Source organism: Heterodontus francisci, chromosome 5 (assembly GCF_036365525.1).
Source record: "Heterodontus francisci isolate sHetFra1 chromosome 5, sHetFra1.hap1, whole genome shotgun sequence".
Lineage (NCBI taxonomy): Eukaryota > Metazoa > Chordata > Chondrichthyes > Heterodontiformes > Heterodontidae > Heterodontus > Heterodontus francisci.
Genome location: NC_090375.1, coordinates 48,320,621 through 48,343,756, shown reverse-complemented (window position 1 = coordinate 48,343,756; position 23,136 = coordinate 48,320,621). Strand labels below are relative to the sequence as shown.

At 42.0% G+C, this 23,136-nt stretch overlaps 1 protein-coding gene across 1 annotated transcript in view; it reads left to right on the top strand.

Moving 5' to 3' along the window:
* The first annotated feature begins 21,551 nt into the window (after positions 1-21,551).
* Positions 21,552-23,136, top strand: part of ccn4b (cellular communication network factor 4b) — an 86,109-nt gene continuing 84,524 nt past the window's right edge. Inside the window, exon 1 of the mRNA XM_068031398.1 lies at positions 21,552-21,739. Coding sequence (XP_067887499.1) covers positions 21,692-21,739 — 48 coding nt within the window. The 5' untranslated portion in view covers positions 21,552-21,691. The remainder of the gene's footprint in view (positions 21,740-23,136) is intronic.

Genomic DNA, 23,136 nt, shown 5'->3' with positions numbered 1-23,136 from the left:
GGTAGGTTATGTGCAGCAGAGGTTTGGGTGAGCTAAAGTTTGTTGAAGATGAACGATGAAAGGCTGGCCTGGGAAGCCTTTGATTTATCAAATCCAGAGATGACAAAGAAGCGTATAAGGGCGTTGGCAGCAGATGGACTGAGATAGGGGCGAAGGTCAGTCGGAGATAGGAGATAGAAATACACGGTCTTTGTGATGGAGAAGGTATGGGTTTGGAAATGCATTTCAGGGACAAACAGAGCACTGAGGTCGCAAACGTTCATCTCGGTATGGGACGGTGGGATGGAGCTGGTAGCACGGGTACAAGATTTGTAATGGGGGCTGAAGACTGTCTTTGGTTTTCTCAATGTTTAGCTGGAGAAAATTGGAACTTTCCAGTACCGGATGTTAGACAAGCAGTTTCTATAAATCAAATTTCTTTTCCAGGTCATAAATAATTTACTTCTGGAGAGTTCAATAGCTGAGATAAATATGCTATTCAAGTATGTGGAATGTCCACAGATCCCTGAAGGTAGCAGGACAGGTCGATAAGGTGGTTAAGAAGGCATATGGAATCCTTTCCTTTATTAGCCGAGGTATAGAATATAAGAACAGGAAGGTTATGCTGGAACTGTATAACTCATTGGTTAGGCCACAACTTGAGTACTGTGTGCAGTTCTGGTCACTTCTTTACAGAAAGGATGCAATTGCGCTAGAGAGGGTACAGAGGAGATTTCCGAGGATGTTGCCGGGACTGGAAAAATGCAGCTATGAGGAAAGATTGGATAGGCTGGGGTTGTTCTCCTTGGAATAGAGAAGGATGAGGGGAGATCTGATTGAAATGTACAAAATTTCGAGGGGCCTGCATAGAGTGGAGGTGAAGGGTCTATTCACCTTAGCAGAGAGGTCAGAACAAGGGGGCATAGATTTAAAGTGATTGGTAGAAAAATTAGAGGGGAGATGAGGATAAACTTTTTTCACCCAAAGGGTGGTGACCGTCTGGAACTCACTGCCTTAAAGGGTAGTTGAGGCAGAGACCCTCAACTCATTCAAAAGTAGTGTGGATATGCACTTCAAGTGCCGTAAGCTGCAGGGCTACGGACCAAATGCTGAAAGGTGGGATTAAAATAGGTGACTCGTTTTTCATCTGGCACAGACACGATGGGCCAAGTGGCCTCTTTCTGTGCCTTAAACCTTCTATGATTCTATGAAATATAGTGTGAGGAAGCCACTGCTCCAGTGTCGGCAGAATTTCTTTTAACTGCTGAAAACTGTCTTATATCAAAGGAGCTCAAAGTCCAAAGCAAACTGCTGAAAGGAGCAGCTGTGGCTGGCAAATTCAGAATAAACATTCTACAGCAATTCAGTTGCCGAAGCAAAGATTAATTGTACCAGATTTTCAGGTGGAGATGCTTCTAAGCCAGTTTCGGTCTTCTTCAGATGTAAATAAATCCCAACTTTGAAATAGAAGGACTCCTACAAAAAAAGAGCATTTTGATCCTTCAAATTGTATTGGATCATTATCTAAATGCTGAATAGAGCTGTCAGATGTTCAGAATCATCCGCCCCAGTCTAAGTCAAGCCATCCAGTAAACATGCTGCAGGTAATCTGGTAAAACCTTACCCATTGACTCTTGGAACACAGCAGGAGCTGTTACAATGTAAACATATATATCATACGGACAGGATACTTCCTCCTCCAATACCTCGCCATTATCCAGCTGGGTGGGACTGCACTCAGCTTATTCCATTTTTATTTATCCAGTTGAAACTAGAGTATCACCTGCAATGGTTTCTCTTCCAGTTCCCGCACTGTCACTTCTGGTGTCCCCAAGGATCTATCCTTGGTCCCCCTTCTATTTCTCATCTGCATGCTGCCCCTTGGCGACATCATGCAAAAACACATTAGGTTCCACACGTAAGCTGACGACACCCAGCTCCGCCTCACCACCACCTCTCTCAATGCCTCCACGGTCTTTGATCTGTCACACCTCTTGTCCGACATTCAGTACTGGATGAGCAGAAATTTCCTCCAACTGCCATTGTCTATGGTCCCCACTGCAAACTCCACTCTCTAACCACCAACTCCATCCATTTCCCTGGCAAATGTCTGAGGCTATACCAGACCATACGCAATCTTGGTGTTGTATTCGACTCTGAAATGAACTTCCAAATATGTCCGCAACATCACCAAAACCGCCTATTGCCACCTCTGTAACATCACCCAACTCTGCCCCTACCTCAGCTCATTTATTACCTCTAGACTTGATTATTCCAACACTGTTCTCACCAGCCTCCTACTTTGCACTCTTCGTAAACTTGGGATCATCCATATCCAAACTTACACTAATTCCCATTCGTCTATCACCCCTGTGCTCACTGACCTACATTGGCTCCCAGTCAGACAATACCTCAATTTTAAAATTCTCATCCTTCTATTCACATCCCTCCATGGCCTTGCCCCTCACTAGCTCTATCATCTCCTCTAGCTCTACAAATCTCTGGGATTTTTGCACTCCTCCAATTCTGGCCTCTTTTGCAACCCTATTTTAGTTGCTCCACCATTGACAACCGTGCTTTCAGCTGCTTAGGCCTTAAACTGAAACGCCCCCTCTAAACGTCTCTGCCTCTCTACTCTGCCCTCCTATAAAACGCTCCTTAAAACCTACACAACCTTGACCAAGCTTTTGGTCATCTGTCATTTATATCTCTTTATGTGCTGGATGTCAAATTGAATTTGATAACGCTGTTGCAAAGTGCCTTGGGACATTTTACTGGATTAAAGATTGCATATAAATGCATATTGCTGTTGTTGTTGGGCCAAATACAAGTTAATCAGATTGGTGTGGGGGTCAGGACAGCAAATTTCTTTCCCTATAGGACCCGGACCTGCATGTACAATGGGGCCCAATGCAGGGAAATGGATGGGCTTATGATCACAATAAGGTTGGATAGCAGCTAGATGTGCCATCCCAACCCATCTGTGCTAGAGGAAAATTCAGCCCATAATTTCTTCCAAATAAAAATGAGCTTTTTTCGACAATGATACAAAAGAACAGCTATCTGAATCACAGGTCACAGATATATCGGTGTTATTTTCATGTCCTTACTGCCCCATTGGCATTTAAAAATGGGGCAGCAGCAGAACCAACGTAGCTCACTAACAGAAATGTCAACTTACCCTGAATTCCCACCCATTCTGATTTTCAGGCTGACCTTAATCCAGATAGCCAGAGACTCCTAGCAAGTACCAAGCGAGAGCCATATGCTAATTGGGATCAGATGGCACAGTTAGGACCCCCAATGTCATTCTACCCCTCCCCTTAAATGTTCTGCTGTAGGCCCTTCAAATTCATCCACCGCACATAGTTTCCTACCTGCAGATTAGTGAGCTGTTTATTGGGCATCGTGTTTCATACAGGCAGCTCAGCAACTACATTGTAATAAGGTCCTGAACCAAAGTGGATCTACTATCTACTCCTCCAGACAGGCATCCAACTGTGCTGTCTAACATACACTGCCCACCACCCTACATTCTCCTTGAAAACTGCCTCCATCAACTCTTCCAATGGAAGGCACTGTCTACTTTGTATATAAAAATTGAAAAACTAATTATATAGCACTAAAATAAAAGCAAACTATTGCGGATGCTGGAAATCTGAAATAAAAACAGAAAGTGCTGGAAATACTCAGCAGGTCTGGCAGCATCTGTGGAGAGAGAAACAGAGTTAACGTTTCAGGTCTGTGATCTTTCATCAGTATTATACTGAAATGAGAGCCCAAATCATATGCTCAGGTGCTAATAGAACAGTGTGGAGAAAGTCATGATGTGTCTGATCTGAAAATACTTGATAAAAATAGATTAAAGTTCATGTGATTCTCTCACAACTGTTCTAGGAGTGCTTAAGAGGGCTGGTTAAATAGAGCTCTGCGATATGTCTAAACCATTCTTTACTTAATTTGTGTGTACTGAAGCCTAATGCGCTGTGCATAAAGTGTTCAAATGTTCCATAGAACCGTACAGGTTTACAGTACAGAAGAAGGCCATTCGATCCATCTCATCTGTTTTTCTCTTAGCTAGAGCAATCCAAAGCTAATCCCTATACCTTACTTCTCATATTCCTCCTCACAGCAATGATATCCCTTACTGTCCGCCCATTGTTAACACATCACCCTAGCAGGAGGACATATACATTCCAATATTCTGACTGTTTATCCCACACACAGATAAATGTATGGTGTACATGTTAAAAAAGACAGAAATACTGAAGCAGGTTCCATTGGACCTGCAATAATGAAACCCATAGGTTTGGGAAAGAAAGCCGAGGTTTTTAGGACCGTAGTTTATGCAAGTAATATACACAGGATAGTGAAAGTCTTTATCACACTACAAAAACAATCCTGTCCTATAGGCAAGTCAACTATTCGCAATCTCTTGGAGATCACGCAACACTGAATGGTTCAGGATAACAAAGCATTTTCTTTCTCCTTTCTCCCTCAACTCTCAAAGGCCCTAACTCTGACTCAGGTACAATTCTACAGCAAACAAAAGTGCTCCAACTCCTCACAGAATCACAGAACCACAGAATTGTTATAGCACAGAAGGAGGTCATTCAGACCATCATGTCCGCACTGGCTCTCCAAAAAGAGCAATTCGCCTGCTGCCTTCACCCCATAGCCCTGCATCCTTCATTCTCACATAACAGTATAATTCCCTTTTGAATGCTTCAATTGAACCTTTCTCCACCACACTCTCAGGCAGCGCATTCTAGACCCTAACCACTCACTGCATAAAAATGTTTTTCCTCATGTCGCTTTTCTTCTCTTACCCATTACTTTAAATCTGTGCCCTCTCTTTCTTGATCCTTTCATGAGTGTGAATAGTTTCTCTCTATCTACTCGATCCAGACCCCTCATGATTTTGAATACCTCTATCAAATCACCTCTCAGCCTTCTCTTCTCCAAGGAAAACAGTCCCAACTTCTCCAATCTATCTTCATAACTGAAGTTCCTCATCCCTAGAACCATTCTCGTGAGTCTTTTCTGTACTCTCTCCAATGCCCTCACATCTTTCCTAAAGTGCGACGCCCAGAACTGGACGCAATACTCCAGCTGAGGCCAAACTAGTGTCTTATACAAGTTCAACATAACTTCCTTGCTCTTGTACTCTATGCCCCTATTAATAAAGCCCAGGATGCTGTATACTTTATTAATCGCTCTGTCAACTTGTCCTGCCATCTGCAATGACTTATGCGCATACTACCAGTTCCCTCTGCTCCTGCACCCACTTTAGAATTGTACCCTTTATGTTATATTGTCTCTCCATGTTCTTCCTACCAAAATGAAACAATTCATATTTCTTTGCATTGAACTTCATCTGCCGCCTATCAACCAATTCTACCAACTTGTCTACGTCCTTTTGAAGTTCTACACTATCCTCCTCACAGTTCACAATTTTTCCAAGTTTCGTATAATCCACAAACTTTGAAATTGTGCCCTGTACAACAAGGTCTTGGTGATTAATATATATCACGAAAAGCAAGGGTCCCAATAGTGACCCCTGGGGAACTCCACTACAAACCTTCCTCCTGCCTGAAAAACACCCATTAACAACTACTGTTTGTTTCCTGTCATTCAGACAATTCCATATCCATGTACAGTGGAAGGTAACACACACACACACGCAAAGAGAAAAGATGGGTTAATATTTGGATTATAGACCCTGTTTAGGTTCAGTCTTTTCCCAATATATTCTAACTCATGTGATCAGCTTGAACACAATTTTTGTAAACACACTGTGGTGTAAATTTTTGTCTTAGCCATTGCGTGGGTGAAGCGCTAAAAGGAAAACCTGACAGGGAGGATTGTACATCCCTTATAAAATTCATCAATTCTCCTGCCAGTAATTCGAATAGGAAGGGAAAGCATCAAGTTTAGCAAGGGGTGTGCAATTTTCTCTGCCAGGTTTAATTTTCTGCCTTTCATCCAGGTAATGAAGATAAAAATCTACCTCAACATCAATTTCAAAACAAAATCTGTATCTTTCCTTCCTTGCTGCAGTGGGTAGAATAGCTCTCACAAGAATTGACCTTGGTTATGGTAAATTGCTTCATGGAGAACATGCTGGAGGCCCACTAAGTCTTGGAAGAGGGAAATAACATGACATTAGACTACTTAGTACAGGCTAAACTACAGGTATTTAATTAAAAATGATTGAAGAGATCAATAAAATCAGGGCAAAAGTAGTTAACATCTCACTTCTTGTATAAGTGAACAAGATCCAATCTGCAAGAAGCCAATCTATCCTGTTCTTGCTATTTCCTGGAATGCTATATTTATTTTAATGAATCAAATTAGCATTGCCTCATTCCTTGGTAAACAGTATCCAGCTTCAAAGCTTCCTCACACTCTGATTAACAGTCTCTCATGTCACAATGTGAACACTCTTCCCATGGCTATAACTATCTTTTATCAGTCATTGGAAGGATGCGATGCAAGGATTTTATGGGCTCCCACATCTCATAAGATGACAGCGGGCCATCCACATCCACCAGACTGGAGTATCCCACCGAATGTAAACCCAGAATTTAGAGCCAGAGCTCTGGTCTCCATTCGCAGGAGCTATCTGGAGTGGGGTGGGAACCCTACTCCTTCTTACTCAGACACATGAAGGCTACCACTAAATCAAAGGCTCAATTACACATGAAATACGATCGTCAAATGCACATGCAGCTTGTTGTGTTAATGTCAGAACTAACATTGGTGAATCTGCCTGAGCTCATTTGAAAACTTTTCACTGATAAAATCCTGTAAACAACATGTTAACAGTGTTACGTCCAGGTGTGAAAGGTGTCTAGGGGTCTTTTACTGTCTTCATCTGGTCTTGTTGTAACAGGATTAAATTTTTAAACACTGTGTTTTGAGCTCCCCCTTTGGTGAATCCTTGTTCACAGCTTTCCAATTATAAGGCAAAGAAATGAGCACAAACAGGCTTTCTTAGGTTTAAAGAAGAAAAGTGAAATTTATTAAAACTTAAGCTTAAGCTCTAATTTGGTTAACGCCTACGGGTACACACCTAGCCCACATTAGCATGCATATGCGATACAAACATGCAAATAGGGTCAGAAAAGAGCAGAAGAAAAATAAAATGGAGAAGGTTGAGGCAATATCAGAAGAGTTTATTGTTTACTGTGCTTCAAGCTCACTGTAGTCCTTTTTTAAGTAGTCTTGCTTTTCGTTGGGGCCCAGTATTCTTCTTAAACCTTGTTCACTGTAGGAGACTTTTCTCTCTTGGGGTTCATGTGGCTTCAACGGTTTCTGAAGCTGGTGAGAGCAAGATGAGAGCAGACAGGAGAGAGGTGTTCTCAGTCCAGGAAAAAATAGCTTTCTGAGTTCAAGTTCCCTGTTGGAAGTTCAAATTTAAAACACTCCAACAGTCAGGTAGTCATGTGACTAAACAGGCCTGACCACGTCTGTTTATGTATTCGGCCATCTTAGTAGTTAACCTGGAATGTTTCAATGTCTGGTAATCAAAAGTCCATTGAGGATTAAATTGTAGCAGGGAATAGTTCCGTTGTCCTTTTAAGTATTGGTCTATTGATATGTTAATGTCGCTCTCCAGCCAAAGTCTCCAATTTTCTTTTTAAAGCAAATTCTTTATTTACCAACAACTGTTTAAAATCAATGTTCATGTGGTGAAATTAATTTTCCTCATTCATGGCAGGTGGGGGGCTTGCCTGACAACAGTCTTGTTACAACCAGGTGAGAAAGGTGTCTAGGGGTCTTTTACTGTCTTCACCTGGTCTTATTGTAACAGGGTTTAATTTTAAACGCACTGTGTTTTGAGCGCCCCCTTTGGTGAATTCTTTTTCACCACTTTCTAATTATAAGGCAAAGAAATGAGCACAACCAGGTTTTCTTAGGTTTAAGGAAGAAAAGTGAAATTTATTAAACTTACTTAAACTTCAATTTGGTTAACCCCCATGGATACACACCGGGCCCCACACTAGCATTCATATGCAATATGCAAATGCAAATAGGGACAGAAAAGTGCGGTTTGAGGCAATCTCTGAAGAGGGTTTTTTTACTGTGCTTCAAGCTCGCTGTAGGGTCCTTGATTGTAGGTAGTCTTGTTTTTTGTTGGGGCCCAGTATTCTTCTTAAACCTTGTTCACTGTCGGAGACTTTTCTCTCTTTAGGTTCATATGTCTTCAATGGTTTCCGAAGTTGGTGAGAGCAAGATGAGAGCAGACAGGAGAGAGGTCTTTTCCAGTCCAGGAGCAAACAGCTTTTTCAGTTCAAATTCAAAAAACCAGCAGCCAATTAGTCATGTGACTAAACTGGTCTGATCACTTCTTCTGTGTATTGGGAGAACAGGACTTGCTCCAACACTGTCTGCTAGCATGCAAGAAAGGTCTTTCTGGTGAGGAGCCTGGCAATTCCTTGTGACAGGCCCTCTTTTCTTCCTAGCACCAATTTTATGTTTTAATGTTCATGTGGCGAAATATGGGTCTCATTCTTGGCAGGTAGGGGGCTCGCCTGACAGTCTTCACACCCTGATAGAGAATAGGACAATGGTCTGTAGCTTTTCTATTTCCTTTATTTCAACCAGGCTGTGTTAGCACAGGGCAAAAATCAAAAATCAGATGACAACCTTATAAAGTAACATATATCAACAATGTAATGATGGTGCCTCGACAAATCAGATTTATTTGCTGATTTTACAGTCACAACCCTGTCTGATTCTTTTATATGGAGTGTCTTTGGCCCACCATTTTGATTTAGTGAAGGGGTAGCATCAAAATCATCGTCATCTCATTTAAATTATGCAAAATTCCTATTTTAGTCACAGACGCGATGTTAGGCCAAGAGAAAGAACACTGACTGATTCTCTCCCCACCCCCAGATGGGATGGGTTGAGGCACAATGGTGCATATTCAAGTGAAATATCACTTTACTTATCTAACCAATGTACCATGTCTGGATGGCTTCCTTTCCACCTTATGCTATGCACAGCACACAATAAACTGTACTATTGATGTATCATATTCATATTGAGGAGGCCAAACAAAATCACACAGCATCTGCTGAGAAACTTAGACATCCTTTTCGAGGCACAGATGTCACCATAATGTTCTTTCTCGCAGTGGCTGACTGTTCCTTTTCCATAGTACTTGCGGATATTTCTACAATCTGTTACGATCAAGTGAGGAAGGGTCACAAGGCTCCTCTCTTGTCCTTCCTCTTATTTGACCGCAACAGGGTTTATTCCTTTTTAAATAGTGGATGTGCTTACCAATTCAGTGGGTGTTTTACCTTTGACCTTTGTTGTGATCATAAAAAAAACAATGGGACAGGTTTTCTTGAGTTTAAACAAGAAAGAGGTGTTTATTATACTTAAAAGTCTAAACCCGAACTAAATAAAAATAATAAAATTACGCTACACTTACACGCACACACACGAGAATCACGCAAACACAAATATATTTGTGTTGGGTTAGAGTCCAGAACAAATAAAAATAATAGTCTGTGATGACTTTAGTGGTCTTCCGGTTGAATTTGTGGCCCTGAAGTTCTACGTTGATCGTTGTTCTTGGAGACAGTTGAGCAGAGGGCTCCCCTCCTGGGGTTTTTGTCTTGGATCTAGCAGCCAGCAGCTAAGCTTCACATGCCCCACCAGGCCTTCTGGAGAGAGATAGAGAGCCATTCTGACTTCTGCATAAATTGAGTCTCTGGCTTGTCTGCTTGTCCAAGGGAAACTCCCAGTTTTCACAGAGAGGGACAGACGGTCACATGACTGTCTCAGAGTATTCTCTGGTACCTTCTGATATGATTCAAGTTTAGGAATTTCAATCTTTCAAATCTCATGGTGTCAGTGTTCACCCCTGGAGGGGATCATCCTTTCAATGTTCATGTCCCAGGATGGCTTTGAATATCTTGCTAATGAAAGCAATCTCAGGTAGTTCAATTAATAGGGCAATCCATTGTTTTGGGTACATGTTAATCAGACATGGTCTCCACTTTGGTGCCTTGGAATGTGAAAGGTTTTCAAATGCAAATGGTGGCGGCCATTTTTAGCTGTGGAAAAGTCTTTGTAAAAGTTGTCTGTAATATTCCAGCTTTAATTTTTTTTGTTCATTTTAATGTAAGTTTACAACTGATGAACTAAAATTCCTCATTTGGCATAGCACGTTTTCTTGACCGATCCATAACACAAAAAAAAATGAAAAGGATTAGGAATAGATAATGGAATCCCAGATCAGCACTCAATCAGGGAATTTCATGAGGGACTGAGTATGGATTTCACCCAACAGGATCCAGCTGGGAGCTTCTCAACATACACAGTGTTTCCGCTTATTTCCTTCCAGTAGATAACATGCCATTATGCACTGGCATGCTCACCCATGGAGTAAATTCTAGTTGGCAATACTGCACTTATGGACTGGTGAAGTTACATAGAGATTTATAGACATACCTGGACAAAGGACAGCCCAAGGACACAATCATATTTGTTTATTAACTTAATTACCAACTTAGAGATCCTCACTCCCTACTGCTTCCCAATGGTGGGTTCTTGATCTCAACTGGACTGCCACAGGGGCACAGGGTAGAGGTTGGGCATGTTTCCCCAGTGTGAAAGTTGATCACTTCCTACTCCAGTAGGTCTCCTCTTACTCACCCGAGATCAGCTCACTGTGCAATTATACTGCATGATGTGGTACTTAGGTGCACAGACTAAGAAACTCCCTGTTCCAAACTTTTCACCTGTGTTCACTATGGAGAAGGACGATGTAGGTGTAGAGATCAGGGAGGGGCATTGTGATATACTTGAATATATTAACATTGAAAGAGAGGAAGTATTAGATGTTTTAGCGGGCTTAAAAATGCATAAATCCCCAAGCCCAGATGAGATGTATCCCAGGCTGTTATGTAAGGCAAGGGAGGAGATAGCAGGGGCTCTAAGACAAATTTTCAAATCCTCTCTGGTCACAGGAGAGGTACCAGAGGATTGGAGGACAGCGAATGTTGTACCATTACTCAAGAAGGGCAGCAGGGATAAACCAGATAATTACAGGCCGGTGAGTCTAACATCAGTGGTTGGGAAACTATTGGAAAAAATTCTGAGGGACAGGATTAATCTCCACTTGGAGAGGCAGGGAATAATCAGGGATAGTCAGCATGGCTTTGTCAGGGGGAGATTGTGTCTAACTAACTTGATTGAATTTTTTGAGGAGGTGACTAGATGTATAGATGAGAGTAAAGCAGTAGATGTAGTCTATATGGACTTCAGTAAGGTTTTTGATAAGGCCCTGCATGGGAGATTGGTTAAGAAGGTAAGAGCCCATGGCAGGAGGCAGAGGGTGATGGTCGAGGGTTGTTTTGCGAGTGGAAGCCTGTGACTAGTGGTGTACTGCAGGGATCGGTGCTGGGACCCTTGCTGTTTGTAGTGTACATTAATGATTTAGATGTGAATATAGGAGGTATGATAAGGAAGTTCACAGATGACACGAAAATTGGTGGTGTTGTAAATAGTGAGGAGGAAAGCCTTAGATTACAGGACGATATAGATGGGTTGGTAAGATGGGCGGAGCAGTGGCAAATGGAACTTAATCCTGAGAAATCTGAGGTGATGCATTTTGGGAGGACTAACAAGGCAAGGCAATATACAATGGATGGTAGGACCCTAGGAAGTACAGAAGGTCAGACGGACCTTGGTGTACTTGTCCATAGATCACTGAAGGCAGCAGAATAGCTAGATAAGGTGGTTAGGAAGCCAATGGGATATTTGTCTTTATTAGCCGAGGCATAGAATATAAGAGCAGGGAGGTAATGATGGAGCTGTATAAAATGCTAGTTAGGCCACAGCTGGAGTACTGTGTACAGTTCTGGGCACCACACTATAGGAAGGATGAGATTGCACTGAAGAGGGTGCAGAGGAGATTCACCAGGATGTTGCCTGGGCTGGAACATTTCAGCTATGAAGAGAGACTGAAAAGGCTAGGTTTGTTTTCCTTAGAGCAGAGAAAGCTGAGGGGGGACCTGATTGAGGTATACAAAATTATGAGGGGCATAGATATGGTAGATAGGAAGAAACTTTTTCCCTTAGCAGAGGGATCAATAACCAGGTGGCATAGATTTAAGGTAAGGGGAAGGCAGTTTCGAGGGGATTTGAGGAAAAAAATTTTCACTCAGAGAGTGGTTGGAATCTGGAATGCACTGCCTGAAGTGGTGGTAGAGGTAGGAACCCTCACAGCATTTAAGAAGTATTTAGATGAGCACTTGAAACGCCATAGCATACAAGGCTATGAGCCAAGTGATGGAAAATGGGATTAGAATAGTTAAGTGCTTGATGGCCGGCACAAACACGATGGGCCGAAGGGCCTGTTTCTGTGCTGTATAACTCTATGACTCTTTGACTCTAATCTGAATTGAGGTAGCTGTTCTCAGCTGGGACTGCAATGGGAAAGCACAAGGAAGCCGGTGCAGACGCAATGGGCGATAACAATTCTGTGATTTTTGTTGGGCACTTTAGTGTTCCTGGTCTGGAGAAAGGAATAGTCATCAGGGTTCCCACTCCAGATTACTACAGAAAATGTATATGAGTGAAGGAATAGAATGAGGACAGGTTTATGATTGGCTGTGTGCTTTAAAAAACCTGTTGATCAGAAGAATCACATGGAGACTGACACAGTCAGAACAAGAGACCAGTATATGTCACTGCCTTTGGGTCAGAGGTGAAAAAATTGGAAGAAATGTATACAAGTATACTTGTTCATTTGGAGCTTCACTTCACTCAATGTGCCAATTCTTCTTTCTTTTTTCTTTCTTTTGGGCCTCCTTATCTCGAGAGACAATGGATACGCGCCTGGAGGTGGTCAGTGGTTTGTGAAGCAGCGCCTGGAGTGGCTATAAAGGCCAATTCTGGAGTGACAGGCTCTTCCACAGGTGCTGCAGAGAAATTTGTTTGTTGGGCCTGTTGCACAGTTGGCTCTCCCCTTGCGCCTCTGTCTTTTTTCCTGCCAACTACTAAGTCTCTTCGACTCGCCACAATTTAGCCCTGTCTTTATGGCTGCCCGCCAGCTCTGGCGAATGCTGGCAACTGACTCCCACGACTTGTGATCAATGTCACACGATTTCATGTCGCGTTTGCAGACGTCTTTATAACGGAGACATGGACGGCCGGTGGGTCTGATACCAGTGGCGAGCTCGCTGTACAATGTGTCTTTGGGGATCCTGCCATCTTCCATGCGGCTCACATGGCCAAGCCATCTCAAGCGCCGCTGACTCAGTAGTGTGTATAAGCTGGGGGTGTTGGCCGCTTCAAGGACTTCTGTGTTGGAGATATAGTCCTGCCACCTGATGCCAAGTATTCTCCGAAGGCAGCGAAGATGGAATGAATTGAGACGTCGCTCTTGGCTGGCATACGTTGTCCAGGCCTCGCTGCCGTAGAGCAAGGTACTGAGGACACAGGCCTGATACACTCGGACTTTTGTGTTCCGTGTCAGTGCGCCATTTTCCCACACTCTCTTGGCCAGTCTGGACATAGCAGTGGAAGCCTTACCCATGCGCTTGTTGATTTCTGCATCTAGAGACAGGTTACTGGTGATAGTTGAGCCTAGGTAGGTGAACTCTTGAACCACTTCCAGAGCGTGGTCGCCAATATTGATGGATGGAGCATTTCTGACATCCTGCCCCATGATGTTCGTTTTCTTGAGGCTGATGGTTAGGCCAAATTCATTGCAGGCAGACGCAAACCTGTCGATGAGACTCTGCAGGCATTCTTCAGTGTGAGATGTTAAAGCAGCATCGTCAGCAAAGAGGAGTTCTCTGATGAGGACTTTCCGTACTTTCACTGACCTTCTATACCCCTCAAAGAATCTCTGTGGTTTGGATTGGGTAACACGCAATTTAGGAAAATTGGAAGTCATGCAGAGGAGTAAGGAAAAGTTCAAGAGGTACCCAGGATTCCAAGTTAAGATAAGTAAAGAGAACAACCCCAAGCAGCTGGCAGCTCTTGACTTCCAGAGTTTCTATTTATTGTTAACCTCTAAAACCCCATCCTCAAAGGTTGGCTTGCATGAAATAATTTGGTGATGTTCCTTGTTGCAATCCCTCTGAGCTTTTGCTTTTATCACAATTAATTGCACTAATCAACACAACCATATTGTACCCCGCGAATGTCAAATGTGTTGCCACATGGAATGTTTGATATAGATGGCATTGATGCATTTAAGGGCGGGCCTGATTTGTGCTGCAGTTAAATTCTCAGCCGCTTTAATGTTAAATCATAGATTAATACTCTTTCTTATAAGCCATACTACAAAAAGGATATTGAAACATTGGAGAAAATGCAGAAACTATTTCCAAGGATATTGCAAGAATTGAGAGGATGAATTAAGTAGACAGCAGTTTTTCCTCTAGAAAAAAGACTAAGAGGAGACCTGATAGAGGTCTTTAAAATTATGACGGGGTTTGACAGAATGTGAAGAAATTGTTTCTGTATGTGAGTGAGTCCAGAACAAGGGGGCATAAATATGAAATAAAAACAGAAAATGCTGGAAACACTCAGCAGTTCTGGCAGCATCGGTGGAGAGAGAAGCAGAGTTAACATTTCATAAATATAAGATAGCCAATAACAGATCAGATAACTAATTTAGGAAGAAGCTCTTTACAGAGAGTGGTGAGAATGTGAAATGTGTTGCCACATGGAATGCTTGAAGTAGATGGCATTGATGATTTAAGGAGAGGCCTGATGCATACTCGAGGGAGAAGGGAATGGAAAGATATGGGGAATAGGCTGGGAAGAGGAAAATAGAGTGGGGGGAGGTTTATGTGCAGTATAATCACCAGCTCCAGTTGGCCCAAATGGCCTGTTTCTGCATTGTAGAGGCTATGCAATTCTATGTATCATGCAAATCTTTATTGAAAGAAAATTAATCACTTGTATCATGACTAGCAAAACTGGCTGGCACTTTCAGCAGTATTATAGAGCGAGTGCACATTGCCCCCTCCAAGACTGCTACTTTACCCTCTCAAGCCACTGCTGTCCCCTCCTATACCATTGTTCCCCTACATATACTACTATTTCCTCTCCTGTACTGTTGCTGTTTCCCCTTTTAATGCTTCTCCCCTCTACACCCCCCATCCCAACAGAAGGTTACTGTGGCGGCTCATAAACCTGCCACCCCTTCCCATACTGCCAATGCTCCCCTCCTTATACTGTCATGTTAGCTGTACACCAATTGTCCCATCTCGCATTCTCACTGCTTCCCCTCCCACACAACCATTATCCTCTCTTGTATCTCCACTTCCCCTTTACCTTGGATTAACACTATTGTTACGACCAGGTAAGGAAAGGGTCTAAGGCTCCCCACTCACCCTTTTCCTGGTTTGGCCGGAACAGGGTTTAACTTTTAAAGCATGTTTTTTTTAGCTTCCCCTCAGTGAGTCCGTGCTCACTGCTCTTTAATTGTAATTGTAAAGGAATCAACCGGACAGTTCTTAGATTTAAACAAAAAAGCTATAAGTTTATTCACCTTAAAACTCTAACTCAGTTAAAACTACTAAAAATACGTGACGCAACCATGCTGCATGCATATGCGATAAACACACACACATATAGATACAGAGAAGGAGAAAGAATTAAAGGGGGAAGGTTTGAAGTAGTAGATGGAATTCAGTTACTGGTTTTGGGTTGGATGTAAAGTTGGATTGCAGTTAAGTCTTGCAGTTCTCATTGTGCCCCAGTGCACACTTTCAAACTTGTTTTGTTGGTACCAGAAGGCTGCAGGGGTCTTCTGTCTTGAGGCTTACGTTACTTTTGTGCATCCCTGGAACTTTGCATGAGAGAGAGAGACCGAGGGAGAAAGAGACCTTGCTTCTCTTTAGTCTTCAAAAAGTAGTCTGCCTCAAAACTTTACTGTGAGCACATTTCAATCAATTTCTAAGTTGGCCAGCAGGTTATTCATGTGACTAGCTCTTTGTTTGAAACACCATCACCTGCGAAGTTTGTTGATTCTTCAAAACTTACCAGACATACTCAGTGTGGGGGGTGGAATGCTAGCTCTTACACAGCCAATGACTCTCAATGTCTTCTGATTATCACGATTGACAAAACCTATCATGTTAATTGAATCCATTGTCTCTCTGTGCAGCTGTCTCTCAGAATGCAAATGTGCAGCCATGTTTTCAGCCACTGCTTTGTGGTCTTTTTAAGCATGTTATTTTCAATGTCCAGTAAGCATTCAAGCAGTGTTCTATATGACAAAATTAATATGTTTCCATTTGGTGTTGTTTCCGTCAAAGCTACACATTGCATGTAATAAAAGACAATTGGTTACAAGGAAGTAAAGTTAGTATATAGACCAGAGAGAAGGGGTGCCTCATCATGGTAAAGTAGATAAACTAAGAATATTACTTCAAAGTAAGCTAGGAGAGCTAGAGAATATAAGTTTAATTAATTTTTAAAAATCTAGAAGAGATATTTGGGAGAATTTTCCTTTCTCAAGAGTGATAAATGCTTGGAATTATCCACCAATGCCATGAGAAGAAACTGAAACATTGAGGGCTGTGAAGTTGCTCACTATTCTTGAAAAGTTAGACTAGCAAAGGGATGAGCTGAATATCCTAATCATAACTTGTTTGGATGGGTGTGGCTCCAACAACACTCAAGAAGCTCGACACCATCCAGGACAAAGCAGCTCGCTTGATTGGCACCCCATTCATCACCTTCAACATTCACTCCCTTCACCTCCAACGCAGTGGCAGCAGTGTGTAACATCTACAAGATGCACTGCAGCAACTCACCAAGGGTCCTTAGACAGCACCTTCCAAACCATGACCTCTACCACCTAGAAGAACAAGGGCAGCAGATGCATTGGAACACCACCACCTGCAAATTCCCCTTCAAGCCACACACCATCCTGACTTGGAACTATATCACCGTTCCTTCACTGTTGCTGCATCAAAATCCTGGAACTCCCTTCCTAACAGCACCGTTTGTGTATCTACACCTCAAGGATTGCAGCGGTTCAAGATGGCAGCTCACCACCTCCTTCTCAAGGGCAATTAGGGATGGGCAATAATTACTGGCCTAGCCAGAGACGCCCGCATCCCATGAACAAATAAAAAAAAAATCAACTTGTCTCTTAAATGATTCAAATGGTTTTGCCTCCACTACTCTTTTCAGAGGTTAATTCCAATTGTTGATCACTCTTCATATGAAGAACTTCTTAACAGCAATCAAAACTTGCCTTTAACCATTTGAAACCTGTATCCCCTTGCTACACTGCCATGGTTATTTTTAATTAGTACAGATATCTGTAAATCATTTCTTTACATTTACTCTTATATATTTCTATGAGGTTCTCTCACAGTTGCCTTCTTTCAAGGCTGAAGAAACCATTTTTTCCCAATTTTGCCTCATAATTCAATCCTGTGACATTACGAATTAGCCTTGTGGCTCTTCCCTGCATTGACCTCAGTACTTGAATGTCTCTCACTGGCCAAAATCAGACATAATTCTCAAAGTGCAATCTGTCCAGGGCACTGTATCGCTTCCATTTTATATCCTACTTCATCCAAACCTATCTGGGAGACTCATGTAAGAAACAATTAAAGGCTGTAATGGAAAGACACCAGTCTGTATAGTTGAGATTCTGAAAAGACAGCTCAACGTCTAGGGTGTATGCCTTTTGTCAGAACTGATAAATGAAAGATGAGAGAGCTTATCTTTCTTATATCCCAGCTTCCACTTTTGAACAAAGGTCAATGCTCAAAAAACATTTGCAGCTTATTTTAGTTTGATCAGAAATACTTTCATCTGAACTGTTTCATGATGTTTCTTCTTTCTTTGCAGGTGGCAAGAAGCGTGGTGGGCAGCAACTCCTTGTAGCTGGCACACGACCTGCTGACTAAACTATAAGTAATATATGATTAATGCAAAGTGGTAGTCTGCAACTCAGTAGGAAAAGTAGTCAGTATATATTATAAACAGTGGAGAATATTACACAATGACATGTTTCTTAAAACATTGTGCCTTGCCCTCAGTTGAGTATGTGTTTTACCATTTGCTAAATAGATATTTTGCACAAAGGTATCGATGCTTTACACAAGCAGTAATCATCACATTTTCAGAGACAGTAGCAGAGATTGTTGTTTTCAAATCTTCACGCTTCCCTTGAAGAATAGTGTGAAGTAGTGGAATAATCCATCGGCTGACTAACAGATTGACAGGCCATGATGTGGACACTTCTTATGGCCATCTTTATACCAACCGATAAGGTGGTTAGTCCTAGGTGGTGGAAGGATCTTATGCCCTTCCACAACCCGTATGAAGCTGAGGGGTTGCTCCTATCCACACCCAATGATACAAGTATCATAAATAAAAACAGAAAGTTCTGGAAATACTCTGGCAGCATCTGTGGAGAGAGAAGCAGAGTTAACTCTTCAGGTCTATGGCCTTTCATCAGAACTGGCAAAGGTTAGAAATGTAATAGGTTTTAAGCAAGTAAAGCAGGGATGGGGGTAAAGAGAACAAAAGGGAAGGTGTGTGGTAGGACAGAGGGCAGGAGAGATGAACTGATAAGGAGGTCATGGGGCAAAGGCAAAGACAGTGTGCTAATGGTGTGGTGAAAGTCAAATCATTAGTGCAGAGACAGCGTTAATGGCAGAATAATGAACAGCCCTAGCCAAAAGCACAAGCAAGAAAAACCCAGTTTAAGGCAGGCACATGGTAAAAAAAAAATGATAAAACAAAATAAAATGAAATAATAAAGAGGGGCCAGTATCATAAGTATCATTACAGATGTCAACCCAAAAATTAAGAACTGTTCTGATAAAAAGGACATTACCCTGAAACATTAACTTTGTCTGGCACTCCACATATGTTGCCTGAACTGCTAAGTATTTCCAGTATTTTGTTTTTATTTTAGAATTCACAGCCTCCATTTGCCAGGACTGTCAGCAGTGTACCTTTTGACTCAGAGGCAGGAATGCTAGCCCAGTGTCAAAGCCTCACTCCCAGAAGCTGAGATGAAAATCCTAGAAGTCTTTTTTACCAATAATTATTTGCTGTAATGGGGAAGGGGGACTTTTTTTTCTTAATTTTCCATCCGTCATTCAGGTTTGTTCAATTTCTGAAGATGTATAATGAAAGATAGACTTGCAATTATGCACTGCCTTTAATGACCTCGGGATGTCCCATATAGCTTTACAGCTAATGAAGTACTTTTGAAGAGTTGTCACTATTGTAATGTAGGAAACACAGTCACCAATTTGTGCACAGCAAGCTCCCACAAACAGAAATGACAATCGCCAGATAATCTGCTTTAGTGTGTTGGTTGAGAGATAAACATCGACCAGGTCATGGGAGAGGTCCATTGTTCTTGGTCAAAAGAGCTCCATGGGGTATTTTACAACCATATGAGTGGGTAGATAGGATCTCAGTTTAACATCTCATCCAAAGACAGCACCTCTGGCAATGCAGCACTCTCTCAGTTCTATACTAACGTGGCAGTCTAGAGTTTGTGCTCAAGTCTCCAGTGGGACTTAAACACACAACTTTTAGACTTAGAGGCAAGAGTGGCTACCACTGCCATCTAAATGAAGAAGAATACAGCGGAAAAGTAATCCCACACTACTGTGTTTTTAAATATGTCAGCATTTATTTGTGATCCACGAGAGTGTACCATTCCTGGTGAGGCTCACACAAAAATCCCTTTAACTTTGTGAGCTCTGCGATTCATAATAACCAGTTGTAAATGCAAGTGAATGGGCGATTTCATCAAATAGAATGGAATTCGTTTTAAAGGCATTCGTTTATTATTCCCTCCTTGTCTTTAATCATCCCCAATGATTACAGTCTGTAATTGATAGGAAATATGATCTTTTGATAGCCTTTACTTTTTTCTTTTCAGAAGAGATGGGATTCTTTTTGGAGATGTTCCCTAAACTGGTCTGGATTCTGAACACATTTAGGAGCTGCATGTATAATTTAAAAACCTCTCAGCTTCCCCCTAAACTATGAGGCGGTGCTTTATCTGATTGGAGGCTAATTTAAAAAAAAAATCAACTTTGGAAAGTTAGAACAGAAGGGTTGGTAATCCGGATACTTAACTATAAAACACGCCTTGATTGGCAGCAGCTTCCCTGGCACTGGTGCCACCTTTTTGCCCTCGCAGACCAGGAGACACCTCATGGATTGAGTGGCCGTCTTTAACATTGCTGAGAAAATGGAGCGTTCAACTTGTTCGGTGAGAGCCCACCGAGCAGGCAGCCAGCAGAGACTGGGCAGCCGCGTCGTCCCATCACTGCCCCGGTTGAAGGGACTTATCAAAATCATTTGTCATAGATTTACAATAAAACTCCACTCCCTTTTCCTCTATTCATTCCTCCTTTTAGCTTTCACGTTCTCGACGTTCTATTTCCTTTCCCGTTTTGTTCTCTTTCACTTCTATCATTTTCATTTCTTTTGCCTCAATCTTGTTTCTTCCATGCACTTTTCCTTGATGATTCCTTCCTTTTTTCCGCCCTCTTTCCATCCGCTTCCCTCTTTCACGCTTTGATTCAACTCTTCTTCCCCCAAGCCCTTATTTTCCTTCCTACCTTGAAACATCCCACTACAAACATGCCGATAAGCACAAGGCTCTGCCAACACCCACACTTTGACCCGCCTGGAAATATTCCGCTTGCAATAATGTGGGAATCGGGATGACCGAACCGTGCTTCCACTCACGGCAGCTTGTCGCCTCCCTTCACTGCGGGGGAAAGTCTCTCTACCCGAGATGTGTTGAAGTACTGAGAACCCCATCGTGTAAATCAAGAGTGGGTGAAACTGAAAGAGACGTAGTTTATCTACTTCAATTAAATTAAGTGAAGGATATATGACCAATACTACAATCCAATATATAAAGAGCAGTATTTGGGCATATTTGTGTGTGTGCATGTATTATTTATCTATTAATAGTGCATATTATTCCCTCCAGTCTCCGATTTTCATAACTTTAACCCTTTGGAGTAAGTAGTGTATTTTAAAACTTCAGTTTCTGACTACCTTCAGTTTTATTTAATAAATAAAATAAACCATTTCGATTTATTTCGCTGTACGGTGATTCTCTTCCCGGTGTCTCTTGTTTGCGGGGGGTTGTTTTTTTTTGCTTAGTTAAATTTAAAGTTAAAGCACTTTAAATGCGAAAAGAGTCTCTGGGGACAGCAGTCTGGAAGCAGAGATTTTATTTCTTTTTGTGAGTGTCCGTTTTGCAGCTGGCTGGGTGGGTGTCGTTTGTCCTTTAAAGGAATTTGAACAGCAACTCTTGGTTTTGTAAGTTTAGCGGAACATGAAAAAAAAATAAATGGTGAGTTTGTAGCCGAGTCCATTCTGTGGACCATTCGCAGTAACTGTTCCCCGCGCCCGTTCTCTTTAGTGCGTGCGTTGTCCCTTTAAGAACTCCTCGCTCACTCATTCTACTGAATGCGACAGTAGAATGGGATAGACACCCGGGGCGGGGGGGAAAGGGAAAAATATACTTGTCAGTTATCCTGACGTCACATGAGAATTAATAAAGGCTAAATTTACAGAGGGGAAATATAGGGAGGACTGCATTGCACTATCTGAGATTACGTGATCAGTCATGCAAACTGGTGGAATCCTGAGTTTGTGAATCTGCAAAAGTCTGAACTTCAAGGTTCAATGAATTTACAACCATTTTACAGGAATGAAGCGGCTGCTGCTTTGGATTCTAGTGGCAAGCAATATACTTCAGGTGAATGGATGTCGGTTCTGTTTTTCTTTTCATGTGAAAAGCCTTTCTTTGTAAACAAAAAGACAAAAGAAGTTTCTCTGCAGTTGTGTTGTAGGTGATGGATGAGGATAACCGTGAGATTAAATTAACAGGGATGAGGGAATATAAAAAGAGTAAGAAGGGCTGAGCCGAGAACAAGGGGGAGGGCGGGGGGTCGTGAAGGAGAGAAATAGCACTCAATTATGAGTAAGAATAAGGCGGGGGAAAGGTATGTCAGGGAGACAGCAGGAGGAGAGAGAAAAATGCAGCACGGTTTGGGATTTTTTTTTAAAAAGGGAAGAAAGTGGTAAAGCGATTTAATATCACTAGGAGAATCTGGTTTATGTTGCACGGCTGGAAAAATGCGGCTGCGGTAGAACAGGCTATCTGGAGGAATGCTTCAATTCCACTAAACACGTGGCAAAATGATTTGGGAAAAATACTTAAATCTGGAATATTAACGAAATGGCAAATAGCATTAATAAATTGTCAGATTTAAGTACTGTGTCATGAAAGTATTTGGATCCCTTGACTATTTGGGGGGGGGGGAGTAGAAGGGGGAGGGAATTGGAGAACAAGTGTCTTGGAACCATCTGTAAAGATTTGTGTGAGGTGTCGGGTTGTGGCAGTCACAGAAGTGTACCAATTGACTTGTTAAAACGTCAACTGGAACCTGTGTTTCTAATGTTTTCATGGCAATGACTTAATGCCTTAATTGCTGTGTTTCATTCGACTTTTCAAAAACTTAGTGGAAGATTCCATGGCAGGAAACAAAAGTACAGAGAACCCCCATGGAGAATACATGATGTGTACTGTACACGCTGAGCAGTTGAATCTAATCCTGATAGAGTGAGGCCTGAACATATATTAAAGGGGCATTGCCTTTGGTGGAAAAACCGATATGGAAAAGCTCTGTTTGAGAGAAACAAGAGCGTGTCTTTTTTGTTGTTGCATGGGATGCGAAGCTCCGATCCGATTTGTCTAGTGATGGGCAATGAATGGGATCTTGCCAGCCTCACAAACATCCCGAGAACAATTATATTTGAAAAATTATGCGGCGTTAAACGATGAAAAGTACTTTTCCACAAACATTCGTCTTTAACAGGGCTTCGCAGTGAGTTTACTTTAGCTGACTGCTACTGACGGTGGTGTTGCTACTGGTAACAGCACAGTAAAATAAATAAGATGGCATAGAGCCTTTGGGGGCGAGGGAGTCAGAAACCCAGCAAAATAATTGGCTTCTTAGATCCCTTGTGAGGCAACATTGTCCAAAAGGCATCATAAACATGAAGTCCATAAAAATATGTTCTGAGAATATCAGCGTAATAATTGACACATTTATATGAGACTCTTTTGTGCACTATTTTAACACATTTGGG